General features: G+C 38.3%; 1 protein-coding gene across 1 annotated transcript in view; it reads right to left on the bottom strand.

The window, feature by feature from the left end:
• The window catches only part of LOC141265457 (dynein axonemal heavy chain 5-like), a 526,560-nt gene that overhangs the window by 370,469 nt on the left and 139,695 nt on the right, over positions 1 to 16,396 (bottom strand). Inside the window, exons 26-31 of the mRNA XM_073678599.1 lie at positions 11,223 to 11,315; positions 8,850 to 9,047; positions 1,834 to 1,914; positions 1,093 to 1,497; positions 881 to 999; positions 479 to 615 (exon numbers count right to left, since the gene is read on the bottom strand). Coding sequence (XP_073534700.1) covers positions 479 to 615; positions 881 to 999; positions 1,093 to 1,497; positions 1,834 to 1,914; positions 8,850 to 9,047; positions 11,223 to 11,315 — 1,033 coding nt within the window. The remainder of the gene's footprint in view (positions 1 to 478; positions 616 to 880; positions 1,000 to 1,092; positions 1,498 to 1,833; positions 1,915 to 8,849; positions 9,048 to 11,222; positions 11,316 to 16,396) is intronic.

The following is a 16,396-nucleotide window of genomic DNA, read 5'->3' as shown; positions in this document are numbered from 1 at the left end:
ATCACTGAAAACAGACTCTATTCCACTATATTATACTGCTCTCAGATTAAATAGCAAAATACCTACTGATAGAATTCCTTTTAAGACCCTTTTTCAGTCCCTGTACAGTTTTTATATTTTTGGAATGTTATCTCATATTAACATGGTGAGATATGCTGCCAACAACAATTATTTTTTAGGAAGAATTAAAGATTACTAGGACTTGTAAAAGGTTTTTAATCAAATTTTGGAACATCAATTAACTACAATTCTCTTAAATTCAACCTTTGCTTGTTTCTCCTGTAAATTGAATTTTACTGCAGCTAACGTTAATGAGTCATTTGGTCCCTATGAGCATCTTGGTTATGAACCTATTAACCAGTGTACAGTATATATTGTGCTATGTAGGATCAGGAATATTTAAGCACATTTCCTATAGCTTCAGGGTTAGCAATTCTGTAAAAGCTAAACATGATGTTATTTTAAATGTTCTGTTTACCTGTTACTTGGAGACCAAAGAGTTCTTCTCCTCCAGAAAAAGTAATATATTTTCTCCATAATTCATCAAATTTAGCCTGAAATACTTGTAATCTGTCACTCGCTTCCCGAGGAGGAATCCCTTCTACTCCGGGACCACTATGAAGAAAAGAAATACAAGTACATTAATAAAATAGTCTATGAGTTATGGATTAAATACATCTAATATGGTTTGAACAGCTATTTCTACCAAAGCAATAAAAGCGCTGCAGAGCTCATCCAATTTGAGAGAATTTAAAGACATCATGTTGTTTAAATCAAGACCTAGTAAATAGAAAAATAGTAAAATATGCTTTAAAACAGGTCAACAACTGTTCAGTAATGTAGAAGAAACCAAGAGGCAATGATCTACATCTTTACTTACGAAAAATCATAGTCTTTATAAAACTCTGCAGCATCAACTTGGAATTTCTTCACACCGTCCAGTAAATCTGTTTTCATCTCTGGTTGCACTTTTATAAGTAAATTCTGGGTCTGCACGACCTGACAAAAAGGGCATTAAATAATTAAAAAGACCAGTAGAAGGAATCATGGCTTTATACTTTATCTCGCATTTACAAAGCATGGTATCTGTACCTGTGTGTTCAAGTTCTTCCAAGCATATGCTAATCCATCTACACGCTCAGCATTGCCATCTTGAAACAGGAGATCATATTTTACCAAAAGGCTATGAGACTCTTCAATTGGTCCAATCATCATGTCAATTTTAATTTCTGACTCTCTGATTTCTTTTAAGGCATCCATTGCTCCACGAACATCATCAAGATCATTGATTGGTCTGTTCAATCTTTTACTGAGATTATCAATAAAGGAATAGATCTCATCCATGTCCATAGCAGCTTTTTTATTTAAAGCTGAGCCGATTGCTCTCTTCCACCTGCGGCACTCTTGAACTAATGCCATTTTCAGACAATCAGTGAAAAAATCAACAGATCCTACAATGCAGTGACCTGGGAGTTCATTAATTTGGGTTTCCAATTGCTGTAAAGAAAATATAAAAGGCGTTATCAGATTAGTAGAGTTGGTGTGAATCGATTCGCTCATCCCAATCCACTAGCCACGACAGTCATCTGTGGCCACTGCACCGGATCGGGACCTTTACCTGACGGCATCAGTAGTTCATCTTTTGATTACCCAGCTTCACTTATGCATCATACCGTTGCGGAAGCCGACAGGTAAGAGGCGGTACTCCCGCTCCCATGCAGTAGCCACAGAACACTGGAATATGCAATTAGATTCACACCAATGCTACATATTTGCTTATTCAGTGAAAGCCAAGATATTTGAACTTGACAACATAACTCATATTTTGCTTACCGAATAATAATTCAGTTGACTTCTAAATTCAGACATTACTGGGTTGGTGTCTAGGAATTCTTTCACTTTTTCATCAACATCCTATTAAAAGCAAAAAGGATCTACTATGAAATTCAGATAGATTTACAAAACTGGTAGTAGAAGATCAGTGATCGCAAGGGTTCTGAATGAAAATATAAGTCCTCAGTAGGTATGAGCAGACCCATGGAAGTTTGACTTCTGGTAACCTAAATAAAAATTTAGCCCAAAGTTCGGTTTGGGTACCAGAACTGTACCCAAACTTGAACCAGTACCCAAACCCAACTGAAATCAATGCGGACCCAAACTCTGGAGCTGGAAAATCTCTCTCTCCTCTCGGTCTTCCCCCAGAACTCCAAACATTAAAATGGACTTCCAGTACAAACCCACAAACTTTCAAGTCCAGGTTCGCTCATCTCTAGTCCTCATGGATATCCATAGAGGTGTAAAACCTGTCTGGTCATATAGGAAGCATCATGAGCTTCAACAGAAGGGAGTGGCATTGGTGCTAATGGCCTTGGCACTCTGAGTTGGTACAACACATGATTTATGCACACATTCATGCAAAGGTTGGGGCTACATTCCTTATTTTATTGATTTGACAATAATATTTGCATTATTTAGGCACAGCATAATTACATTGCTTGGGTATTTTATTGAGAGGCATTCATAGATGGCACTGTATTTTTCTTTTAAATAGACAATCATCAAATATGGTGCAAACGTGCAATTGTGGTCTTTAACCCCTTAAGCCCCGAGGGTGGTTTGCACGTTAATGACCAGGCCAATTTTTACAATTCTGACCACTGTCAATTTATGAGGTAATTACTCTGGAACGCTTCAACGGATCCCCCTGATTCTGAGATTGTTTTTTCGTGACATATTGTACTTCATGATTGTGGTAAAATTTCTTCGATATCACTTGCGTTTATTTGTGAAAAAAATGGAAATTTGGCGAAAATTTTGAAAATTTTGCAATTTTCAAAATTTTAATTTTTATGTCCTTAAATCAAAGAGATATGTCACACAAAAGAGTTAATAAATAACATTTCCCACATGTCTACTTTACATCAGCACAATTTTGGAACCAAATTTTTTTTTTTTTAGGGAGCTATAAGGGTTAAAAGTTGACAAGTGATTTCTCATTTTTCCAACAAAATTTACAAAACCATTTTTTTAGGGACCACATCACATTTGAAGTCACTTTGAGAGGTCTTTATGACAGAAAATACCCAAAAGTGACACCATTCTAAGAACTGCACCCCTCAAGGTGCTCAAAACCACATTCAAGAACTTTATTAACCCTTCAGGTGCTTCACAGGAATTTTTTGAATGTGGAAGAAAAAAATGAACATTTAATTTTTTTCACAAAAATGTTACTTTAGACCCAATTTTTTTTATTTTCACAGGGGTAACAAGAAAAAATGGACCCCAAAATTTGTTGTGCAATTTCCCCTGGGCACGCAGATACCCAATATTTGGGGAAAAAACACTGTTTGGGCGCACGGCAGGGCACGGAAGGGAAGGAGCGCCATTTGACTTTTTGATTGTAAAATTTGCTTGAATAATTAGCGGACACCATGTTGCGTTTGGAGAGCCCCTGTGTGCCCAAACCTTGGAGCTCCCCACAAGTGACCCCATTTTGGAAACTAGACCCCCCAAGGCACCTATCTAGATGCATAGTGAGCACTTGGAACCCCCAGGTGCTTCACAAATTGATTCGTAAAAATGAAAAAGTGAAAAAAAAAACACTTTTTCATTTTTATGAATCAATTTGTGAAGCACCTGGGGGTTCCAAGTGATCACTATGCATCTAGATAGGTGCCTTGGGGGGTCTAGTTTCCAAAATGGGGTCACTTGTGGGGGAGCTCCAATGTTTGGGCACACAGGGACTCTCCAAATGCAACATGATATCCGCTAACAAATTGTCGGCTCACATTGTTAGCGGACACCATGTTGCGTTTGGAAAGCCCCTGTGTGCCCAAACCTTGGAGCTCCCCCACAAGTGACCCCATTTTGGAAACTAGACCCCCCAAGGCACCTATCTATATGCATAGTGAGCACTTGGAACCCCCTAGGTGCTTCACAAATTGATTCGTAAAAATGAAAAAGTGTTTTTTTTTTCATTTTTTCATTTTTACGAATCAATTTGTGAAGCACCTGGGGTTCCAAGTGCTCACTATGCATCTAGATAGGTGCCTTGGGGGGTCTAGTTTCCAAAATGGGGTCACTTGTGGGGGAGCTCCAATGTTTGGGCACACAGGGGCTCTCCAAACGCAACATGGTGTCCGCTAACAATTTGAGCCGACAATTTGTTAGCGGACACCATGTTGCATTTGAAGAGTCCCTGTGTGCCCAAACAATGGAGCTCCCCCACAAGTGACCCCATTTTGGAAACTAGACCCCCAAGGCACCTATCTAGATGCATAGTGAGCACTTGGAACCCCCAGGTGCTTCACAAATTGATTCATAAAAATGAAAAAGTGAAAAAAAAAAAACTTTTTCATTTTTATGAATCAATTTGTGAAGCACCTGGGGGTTCCAAGTGCTCACTATGCATCTAGATAGGTGCCTTAGGGGTCTAGTTTCCAAAATGGGGTCACTTGTGGGGGAGCTCCAATGTTTGGGCACACAGGGGCTCTCCAAACGCAACATGGCGTCCGCTAACAATTTGAGACGATTTTCCATTCAATTTGTTAGCGGACACCATGTCGCGTTTGGAGAGCCCGTGATGTGCCTAAACAGTGGAGCTCCCCCACAAGTGACCCCATTTTGGAAACTATACCCCCCAAGGATTTTATTAAGGTGTATAGTGAACATTTTGAACCCAGAGGTACGACACAGAATTTGTTTACATTAGGTCATCATATTGAATAAGTTGTCATTAGTCTTGAGCGCAAGTGCTCGCTACTTGAGTTTGCATCGGGTACTCAGGTATGCACCATGTACAGCGTGTGCTCGAGTGACATGCTCGAGTCCCTGCTCCGCATGTTTCACGGTTATTAGACACCCAAAAAAAAACATGCAGGGATCGCTCGTGCATGGCAGGCAATCCCCGTAAAGTTTTTTTGGCCGCGAAGCATATGGGGCAGAGACTCGAGCATGTCACTCAAATACCCACGATACTCAATGCATACCAGAGCACCCAATGCAAACTCAAGTAGCGAGCACTTGCGCTCAACACTAGTCGCCATATCGTCATCTTTTTTTCTTACTTTTGAAAAAAATCCCAACCCCATCACAATCCCAACCCTAACCCCAGCACAACCCTAACCGTAGCACAACCCTAACCCTAGCACAACCCTAACCCTAGCACAACCCTAACCCTAGCACAACCCTAACCCTAGCACAACCCTAGCCCCAAACCCAGCCCTAACCCTAGCCCAATCCTAACCCAAGAGTTTATTTTTGACGCCGTTCCTTGTGCGGTATAAGTGATTAGACGACTTTATTCTTCGGGTCGGTGTGATTACAGCAATACCAGAATCATATGGGGTTTTTATGACTGACAGCTGTCACACACTAAAAGACGCATTTTTTGTAAAATCTAGTTTTTGCATCGCCATATTTTGAGAGCTATAATTTTTCCAGATTTTGGCAGACAGTCATGTGACGGCTCGTTTTTTGCGGGATGACATGACGTTGTTATTGGTGCCATTTTCAGGCACGTGACATTTTTTGATCGCTTTCTATTCCGATTTTTGGGAGGCAGAATAAACAAAAACCAACAATTCAGGAATTGTTTTTTTTTTTTTTTTTTATTCTGTTCCGCGTGTGGTAAAATTGATAAGGTAGCTTTATTCTTCGGGTCAGTACGTTTACAGCGGTACCACATTTATATCGTTTTTCTATGTTTTGCACTTTTACATAATAAAAGCAATTTTATAGAAAAAAATATTTTTTAGCATCGCTTTATTCTGAGAGCTATATCTTTTTTATTTTTCGGATGATGGAGCTGTATGGCGGCTTCTTTTTTGCGGGACGAGATGACGTTTTCAGCGGTACCATTTTTATTTATATTTGTCTTTTTGATCGCGTGTTATTCCATTTTTTGTTTGGCGGTATGGTGATAAAGCATTATTTTTTGCTTCTTTTTTTTTTTTTTTTTTTTTACCGTGTTCACTGAAGGGGTTAACTAGTGGGACAGTTTTATAGGTCAGGTTGTTCCGGACGCAGCAATACCAAATATGTGTACTTTTATTGTTTTTTTTGGTTTTTTTTTATAATAATATTTATTGAAGGGTACATTATATTTTTATTTTTGGTGGATTATTTTTTTTATTTTTTTTTTATATTTTTGCAATTTTTTATTTTATTTTTTTCACTTTCTGGAAGCTTATATAGTTTATTACTTTGTCCCACTCTGGGACTTTCACTTTTTTTTCTCTGATCGCCTGCATGGCACAGGAATGCAGCACCATCCCTGTGCTATGCAGGCTGTCAGCGCCGGACAGGGAGAAGATTGTTTGGAGATGCACTGCGCATGTCCAAACAATCTTCCTGCTGTCTGGTGACCCGGATGTTGTCATGACGACATCGGGTCATCATGGCAACACCCGGAAAGCCTTTGCAGACAGCGCTGGAAGCCGGAAAAGGAGGTGAGTATCTGCGATCACCTCCCCTTGCTCCCGCAATGCTGCGATCGACTTCGATCGACTTCGATCGCAGCATCGCGAGGGTTAATGTGCTGGGAGCGGTGCAGGACCACTCCCTGCACACAGTATTGGGTGTCAGCTGTGACAATCAGCTGACACCCGGCGGCGATCGCGCCCGCACAGCCTGTGTGTGCGCGCGATCGCCATGACGTACTAATACGAGTCTGGCTCTTAAGTCCCAGGGCACAGACGCATATTAGTACGTCAGATGTTATTAAGGGGTTAAAGGGAATCTACCAGCAGGATTTCACATCACAACCTATTTATATGCACATGTAGGTCTTTCAAAGACAAGTCCAGCAATATCTTTACATGGCCAATCTGTTCCTCTGTTACCGAGAAATCAGTGTTTGAACACATATGCAAATGAGGCTGAAGATCTGAAGCTTCTGTCACTCCAGCTCCATTCCCAGCCTAGTGTCATCCTCACCTGCTGCCTGAGTAATGGTTCTTTTCCTGTAATCACACAGGATATAGGCTGTCAGTCAAGCAGGAGGAGGCAGCACTGGGTAGGGAATAGAGCTGGACTGACAGAGGCTTCCGATCTACCATAATCATTTGCATATCAATTCAAACACTTTTCTCAATAATGGACTGGCCATTTAAAGGTATTACTGGACTTGTCTTTGAAAGAGCTACATGCACATATAAATAGTTTGGGGGGTGAAATCTCTTTATTAAAAAGAGCCAAAGTGCTTATGATTTTAGGTTTTGTTTTTTTCAGCAAAAAACAAATTACTAGAATGTTCTAAAGAATGACAGCTGAATGGACTGTATGTCAGAGGATTCATTATCAATATGCCTATTGAATCTGGAAAATAAAATGGGGCCAAAGCCATGCTTTTTTTCCTCACAAGGCTATGTATAAGCCTTTAAATTGTTATGGGTACAGTATTGACACTCCCCTGACGAAGCTGTGAGGCACCCAGTGATACGTGTGGGGTCCTGCCTACATCCCCATACTTTCATTTACCCCTTTCCCACTCTTCTATACTCCACATGAACACGCCAGCAGGTATACTCCTATGACTCTTGGTTAACTGCCTCCCTTTTCATTTAATGCTTTACCATCTTTGCATACTATCTTTTTGTCTCTGTATCTACATCTAGTGCTGCTGTATATCTTGTGGGCACTCTATGTTCAATAGGACTAGACTGTTCCTCTGGCTCCTTAGTTAGATATATATCTGTATCTGTATTTTCAGATGATAGTGTGCACGTTTGACCCTGCTCGTACTATCCTACGTATATTATTATGAGATTTATTCATCTTATTTTCTGAGTGGTCTTTACTGTGATACTACCATATACAGTGAAGCAAATAATTATTTGATCCCTTGCTGTTTTTGTAAGTTTGCCCAATGACAAAGACATGAACAGTCTATAATTTTAAGGGTAGGTTAATTTTAACATTGAGAGATAGAATATCCAAAACAATCACGTTGTATAAATTAGATACATTTATTTGTATTTTGCAATGAGAAATAAGTATTTGATCCCTCTGGCAAACAACACTTAATACTTTGTGGCAAAACCCTTGTTGGCAAGCACAGCAGTCAGACGTTTTTTGTAGTTGATGATGAGGTTTGTGCACATGTCTGGAGGAATTTTGGTCCACTCCTCTTTGCAGATCATCTCTAAATCATTCAGATTTTGAGGATGTCGCTTGCCAACTCGGAGCTTCAACTCCCTCCATAATTTTTTTGGGGATATTCTATCTCTAAATGTTAAAATTAACCTACCCTTAAAATTATAGACTGTTCATGTCTTTGTCAGTGACTATATATATTATATAGACTATAATCAGCTATTTTCTGCATGTTATACATTTAGGACATACCCCCACTTTGGAGATATTGTCCACCATATTATTGGTTTATGGAGCTTGTAATACATTATGTGGGCTAATCGTTGTTTGGTGCACTATTGTTTGGTTTTTAAATGTTTTTTATAGTATGTTTTTGTGGTTTCAACAAACTTTTTTGCATTGTAAACTTCATTAGGAGTGCACGCCCTTATGCAGTGCTTTTTTCTTCCCTTTGTTTACATGGGTGCAGTATTAAAGAACTATTCAACAGGTATCATTATTATGGCTACGTGCTTTGTGCCTAGATTCCATAAACAGTGTTGTAAATTGAGATTAAATTATTGTGTTGAGTAATATATTGTGGAATGTATTGAAGTAAATGCAATTTGTTCAACTTCTTAGAAAAATACTGTACTGGACCATAGTCAGTACCAAACAGTATAATTGCTTTATGACATCCTAGTTTTTAGGTAGATTGTGATTTATGTGGATGTTGCTCATAAGTGCAGGTATATCCTCACTTAGAATTGTCTTACCTGATTCCAGATCCCAGAAAATGTAGTAAAACTGTTCAGAACATCGGTTGCATCTGTTTTAAGTAACAGGACAATAGAGCTGAGGTTGGATACAACTTTGCTCACGTCTTTATGCTCGGTGATCTGCTTATCCAATGGTTTCAGCACCACCATCTTGGTAAGTTCATCGCCCATTTCTCTAGCAGCATTTTGCTCTAACTACAAAATGAGTGGAAACAATAAAACAGTTCATTCGAGTCCATGGAATCACTATCCTAGTAAATCAACACGGCATTTGATTCTCCAATATACTAAAAATGTCCTTTTTAAATTCTTTTGCTTGAAATTATTCAGAAATTACTTTTTTCTTCATATAAAGTGCAGCTCATCATAGGAAAACCAGCACACATACTCGACGCTGTGTCAATGCCCTTCTAGTTAAAATTAACGTGATAGGAAATAAATCAGAACTTAATTGGGAAGTACACAGTTTGCTGAACAAAATGACTAATTGAAAAATGCTAAATTACGGACTGAATAAATTCCTTTCCGCACAGAAAATGAAATAATTGCCATAGATTATGCAAAGCCATCACCATGTGGCTTAATTCCTTTGAATATTATTTTGGATTAATTCTTATAAAGTAGACTTAATGGAATAGTCATTTAAGTTCTGTTTTTACATAGTTAGCATTCTCTTTACTTTGCCAATTAAAATATAATTTGTATTTCAAGTCAGAATCCTCCGCAGCGTGATGTAATGAGAATGGAAAGTCGCAGTAGGTCCTTGCTCGGAAAGAAATGTCACCTACTTTACCAGTAAACTTGACGGGACAAGTCTTAATAACTGCAAACTAGAAAATCCCTGTGGATCCAAATGATTCAAAAGACCAAACCAGGACACCGGGTCATTCCTCCATGATTGGGGATACTCCTAATAAATATACTCTATTGAAGTTGGCTTGGTACAAACACAACAAGGTGGTAAAAATAAAATATCTACAAATTCACAAATCAACGCTTTTCCACAAGGTAAAACATCAGTTACAGAAATGGTTTAATTGCAAAACATGGAGGAACTGGCCACAGACGTAAAGGTCTTCCAATGATCCATTGAGACATTTTTTGCAATCGCAACACTGCTACGGAAAGGTTTAGACACAATTAGATATTCCTACAATATAAACTTTCCCCATAACCAGCTGGAGTCGTGGGAAATATTATTAAATATATTAATGTAGTGTAACATGGCACCCATTGAGATGAATGGGCAACTATGTGCTACATTATTGTGTCGGGTCCACCAAAGTGGGAAACACTCATCCCAGCAGCTCTCCTCTGTCTGAAAGCTGGAGCTCTAGTAAATTGCTGTCCCGCTATCTGATCCACTTCTTGCATAGTTGTACATATTATATAACGAAAAAGGTTAGGATTGTAAAAGGTTACATTGATAACTTTTAGTGCAGGAACAAAAATATATTGGGAAGAATTTACCAAAAATGACATTTCATATGCTAGTCTTAAGAAGCCAGCAGACACCACATTTATAAAAAAAACACCCACAGAATTTATTAAAGAGAATCTGTCACCAAGTTTTTGCTGTCCTATCTAGGAGCAGCATGATAAAGGGCAGAGACCCTGATTCCCGAGATGAATCACCTATTGGACTGCATGATAAAATCACTGTTAGATGTGCTGCAATCTAGTAGTTCTCTGGATGCTGAGCTCTGTATAACCCCGCCCACATATCTGATTAGCAGCATTTTGTGTATGCTGTGCATAGGCAGAAAGCTGCCAATTAGTTGTGGGGGTGGGGATATCCAGAGCTCGCAAATATCAAAAATTACATTGCTGCAGGTTTAGTGATAATCTCCTGCTAATAAAACACTGTTTTATCAAAGCTACAGCAAGCAACCCAGTGACACAGAAGTGGAATCATGGCCTCTACCCCAACCCCAAAATGACTCTGGTCTTAGATGAGGTAGAAAAAAATCTAGTGACAGTGTCTCTTTAAGACATATTTTAGCTGTCCTTGTGACACAAGCTGAAATCAATGCCAGCTATGAGCTGACGTCAATTTCCTTTGTCATGCACTTAAATTTTGGTTTAAATTCTAGCAAAAATCTCATTAGATTGGCCCTACTCCTCTTACCCAGCACCCCACATTTTTAGATAGTGCAGATAGTGGCAGTCTGTAGTGATATACATAAGAGAACATCAAAGTCTAATAGGTAATTTGTTAAAACACTACATGGAAGTTCTCATCGTTTGGCACTGTTGCTATTTAATTTTACCTCTCAGGAGCATCAGAAAACCCTAATCATAACAGCCGGCCTGTCAGAGTCAATCAGCCGGAATACACATCCACAATGGCTCAAATACGCTTTACACTACCTGTTGCTGTTTGTGATGTAGATCTGCAAAATTCCACAGAGGAATGTCCTTGGCCGCTGACAATACAATATTTATGGCTTTGTTCACAGCACTCTGAAACAGAATGAAATAGCATTGGTAAGACTGAACATAGACTTTAGATGTGGATTGCCCTATTACTGGAAACTACCATTTAAACTGTAGTTTTCCATAACTATCGGCTTCAGGCAGGCAGTGTCAGCAGATGCCTTTGCTTGTTTGCGAAGTAGCAACATTCATGCATATACATGAGATAATATATATATAATTTGCCAACTAATTAGTAGTTTATGACCCATTCAGGTTGAAATGAGTGGATACAACTTCCCTAGAGTAGAATGCTACGACTGAAGCTATGCTATGAACTGCTCTTGAAAAGGAACGAAGCTGACTACATTGTATCAAAGTTATATATTATACATTAAAACATTTCACATAGAAAGAGAATGACATTTCTATGACAGAAACTTTGAAAAGTATTTCTTACCAAATAAATTCACCTTTATGATTCTGTTTCAAAACTGTCCCAAACCCATATTAAAAAGTGAACCCCGGAGTTTCACTTACACTACACTGTTATATATCTATACTGCTATGTTTATTGCAATGCCACTATCTTTGGAAAGTGAAATAAGTAGTAGTGTCATTGGAAAGTCCCTGCCATGCATATGATTCTATAAGATTAAGGCCCGATTTATAATTGCCTTTGCACCTATTTTTCATCTAGTTTTTTGCCTATTTTTGTTTCCACCCAATTCATTATTATATTTACATCCTTTTTTAAGTCTATTTTATGTTTTCACCTGTTTATTTTTTTTCCGCTTTGTGGAGGGAATTTAGCAATTCCAGATAATTTCAGCTGATTCATCAACTGCAATATTTTGAAAAGTTGCAAAATTTGGCACAACTTCACTCCAGTCTCCCTCAGGTATATTTTTGGGCACGCCAATATTTTGGTGACATTTTTGAGACTTTTGGCTATCAAAAGTAACTTTTGGCATCAAAAGTTGCAAAAATAGTTCTTGGCAGGAAAAAAAGCCTATTTTTGACTGTGTGCCAAATTCATGAATCACATGCGCCATTTTTGATGATTTTGGGGCTAAAAACAGCATCTAATAACACAAAACAAAAAAGGAAAGTGACTTTAAAAGGCAAATGATGAATAGAAGCCTAACATTTATCAAAAGAAGCAGAAGAATGTGGAGAAGAATGAGGAGGAGAAGAAGAAGAAGCAGAAGAACGAAGAGAAAAAGCAGTAGAAGAAAACGAAAAATGAGAAGAGGCAGAAGAATGAGGAGAAGAGGCAGAAGAATGAGGAGAAAAGGCAGAAGAACGAGGAGAAGAAGCAGAAGAACGAAGAGAAGAAGCAGACGAACGAAGGGAAGAAGCAGAAGAACAAGGAGAAGAAGCAGAAGAAGAAAAAGAAAAATGAGAAGAGTCAGAAGAACGAGGAGAAGAAGCAGAAGAACGAAGAGAAGAAGCAGAAGAACAATGAGAAGAAGCAGAAGAAGAAAAATGAGAAGAGGCAGAAGAACTAGGAGAAGAGGCAGAAGAATGAGGAGAAGAGGCAGAAGAACAAGAAGAAAAGACAGAAGAACAAGGAGAAGAAGCAGAAGAACGAAGAGAAGTAGCAGAAGAACGAGGAGAAGAAGCAGAAGAACGAAGAGAAGAAGCAGAAGAGTGAAGAGAAGAAGCTGAAGAACAAGGAAAAGAAGCAGAAGAATAAAAATGAGAAGAGGCAGCAGAAAGAGGAGAGGAGGCAGCAGAAAGAGGAGAAGAGGCAGAAGAACAAGGAGAAGAAGCAGAAGAACGAAGAGAAGAAGCAGAAGAACAAAGAGAAGAAGCAGAAGAACAAGGAAAAGAAGCAGAAGAAGAAAAAGAAAAATGAGAAGAGGCAGAAGAACAAAGAGAAGAGGCAGAAGAACGAGGAGAAGAGGCAGAAGAATGAGGAGAAGATGCAGAAGAACGAGGAGAAGATGCAGAAGAATGAGGAGAAGAGGCAAAAGAACAAGGAAAAGAAGCACAAGAAGAAAAAGAAAAATGAGAAGAGGCAGAAGAACGAGGAGAAGAAGCAGAAGAACGAGGAGAAAAAGCAGAAGAACGAAGAAAAGAAGCAGAAGAACGAAGAGAAGAAGAATGTGGAGAAGAAGCAGAAGAATGAGAAGTAGAAAAAGAATGAGGACAAGAAGCAGAAGAAGAATGAGAGCATGAAGAAGAATGAGAAGAAAGATAACAAGAATTAAAATTAGAATGAGAATAAAAAGAATAACAAGAAAAACAATGAGAAGAAGAATGAGAAGGAGATCGAGAAGAATGAAAGGAAGAAGAACAAATGTATTACTTACATGTCTATACATAATAAAATATAACGTTTATTGAAAATTACTATTAAAATAGATAAATTTGTGCAAAATTTGCATTAATAAATGCATACAGGGTCACCATCTATCAAATGGTGACCCACAAAACCCAATCCGTAGTGAGGTGGAAAAAATAATACTATTTTTTCCACCTCACTACGGACCGGGTTTTGTGGGTCACCATTTGATAGATGGTGACCCTGTATGCATTTATTAATGCACGTTTTGCACAAATTTATCTATTTTAATAGTAATCTTCAATAAACGTTATATTTTATTTTCCATTCACATATTTTCCTCTTTTCCCTTCCCAATCTATACTCGATATAATTATGGTTGACACCAGTGAATGGTAGTCTAATGAGATATGATCCTCTTTTCTTTACATGTCTATACATAACATTTGTATAAATGTTATATTATGATGTCAGATCCTGACATTTATATAGAGATGAGTGTCACTACATAGACACTACTTTCAGTAGTAATAAAATGTTCACAGCCTCCATTACCATCTTCTTTAATTTATTAGTTGACCATCAATATATCGATCAAAAAAGTGCAAGCGCAATGTGGCTGCCATTTGGCACAGCTGGGTCTTTTAATAAGCAAGAAAAAGATCCAGCTGTCAAGAGATTGAAATGTGAACTATTATAAATATTGAAGATGAACATGGGTGCCGTGATTATTTCTGTTAGATTTAACATATGGGATTATGAACCCCAACTTTGTCACGTTCATCCATTTGGAGTTGGAGCTCTTCTGCGCATAATTAATTTTGGACAACTTATTTTTTGGCGTGATTAATTGTAGATTTGCAGTGGGGTGAAATATGGTGAAAGAGAAAAATCACTCAATTCTGCCATGGGTTTGTCTTTATGGTGTTGAGTGTGTGTTAAATATCACCTGGCAACTAAACAAAGTATGTCGTTTTTTATATGTTAGTAGTTTAAAAACTTCAGAACTGTGTGAGATCTCCGTATGGCTTCTGTTCTGGCGATATCCGTCTTTTTAGAGATGCACAAAAGCGTAGTCCACTGCGGTTTTGTACATGCCTACAAAGATAGGACACCGTTGGAAAGGAGGCCAGATGGAGCCTACAATTTGAACAAAAGACCACTGTTTGAGTAGCCACAAACAACCAAGGAATATTAAAATAATTTTTATTAGTACAATATTGAAAAATTAGAATGCATATATAGTTTCATGGTCTCGTAAGGAGGAAAAACTATGCTGGAGGAATATCAATCAGCAGTGACACTCACAGGAAAAGCAGAAATTAACATAGAGCTCAAGTGCAATAGAAACATGTTGTAAACATATCAAAAATTCATGGGAATTGTTTAAACCAAGTGGTAGTAATACATACAAAAAACATCCATATACATGCATGTACCCGAGAAAGATTTAGAAATGAACGCAAAATGCACTGCTTACCCGTGGTAAATGGAATGATACACCCTCCACACTGTTCCGCTTGATTACTTTCTCAAGGGGAAAGGAGGCCTGATGGAGTCTATAGTGATTAGTTCTATCAGGGTTTTCGACTGAATCATGTTTTTTTTAAGATTTAGATGGAAACCCTGATGTAAGCGCTCAGCATAGAGCACAGGATAAATATGAACTGATCCTTATTGCAATTTTGGGGAGGCAGAGCGAAATTAACAGCAGTTCAAAAATTGCTTTTATTTTTATTCTTTACGCTGTACACCATGCGGTATAAGTGATGAAACAACTGTTCCTTGAGTCAGTATGATAATGTTGATAGCAGAGTTATATAGGTTTTTATGTTTTCCTACCTTTACCTACTAAAAAAACAAAGAAAAAAGTGTTCTTTTTTGCATAGCCATATTTTGAGAGCTATAATTGCATGCACAGACGGGAGGGTTTTTTACGGAGTTTTTGGAGCAGAAACTCTCCAATACTCCAGTCAAAATTCATGTTTTTTTATATTGTGTTTTTGGAGAGTTTCAGCTTTAAAAATTCCTGTAAAAAACTCAGAGTGAACATACCTTGAGGGCATGTGCAGACGGCGTCTTTTTCAGGCTATTTGAAAAAGCATCCCATAAAATGAACACATGATATTGCTGTGCACATATTCCATCTAACCCGGATAGACTGAAATTATAGAGCAAAAGACTCAATTTGCCTACTGTGCCAACGTCTACTTGCACACAATGTGCACACACCCTCACGTTATTTTTCTGCTAAATGAGTTGTATGAAGGCTTGTATTTTGCAAGTTTATATACCCTATTTGTACCCTTTTGGGGTACATAACTTTTTTTCTGCACTTTCTATTTCTATTTGACAGAATGGCCAAAAAACAGCAATTCACAAATTGTTTTTATTTATTTTTTCATGCTGTTCACGGTTTGGTAAAAGTGATAAGGGAACTTTGTTCTTCGGGTCAGTATGATTACAGTAATACCAAAATTATATAGGTTTTTTATGCTTTGCTACTTTTTCACTCTACAAAAAATTGATTATTTATCACCATATCGCAGGGGATGAGGGGGCTATTGGGTGAAAAGGGGAGTCCCCACTCTCATACAACCATGTAAACGCCGTGGTCATTGTCTGTGGCATCTAGAGGATTAACCAAAACGGATTGGTGCTGGCACAGATTTTGGTTGTTGTTGCAGGAGCTTGGCTGCCAGCTAAGGTAAGGCATTTGTGAATACACCTTTGCAAATAGGACATACCAGTAGGTATAATGTTGGGAAGGGATTAAATAAAGGCATTGACTATAATAGTTTAGTGTGCAGTCTGATTTACCTGCCAAGTGAATGAGCAC

The sequence above is a fragment of the Phyllobates terribilis genome, unplaced genomic scaffold (genome assembly GCF_046119375.1).
Source record: "Phyllobates terribilis strain yellow unplaced genomic scaffold, ASM4611937v1 Scaffold_4__5_contigs__length_816908805, whole genome shotgun sequence".
Classification (NCBI taxonomy): domain Eukaryota; kingdom Metazoa; phylum Chordata; class Amphibia; order Anura; family Dendrobatidae; genus Phyllobates; species Phyllobates terribilis.
This window is presented reverse-complemented; position numbering and strand designations above follow the sequence as displayed.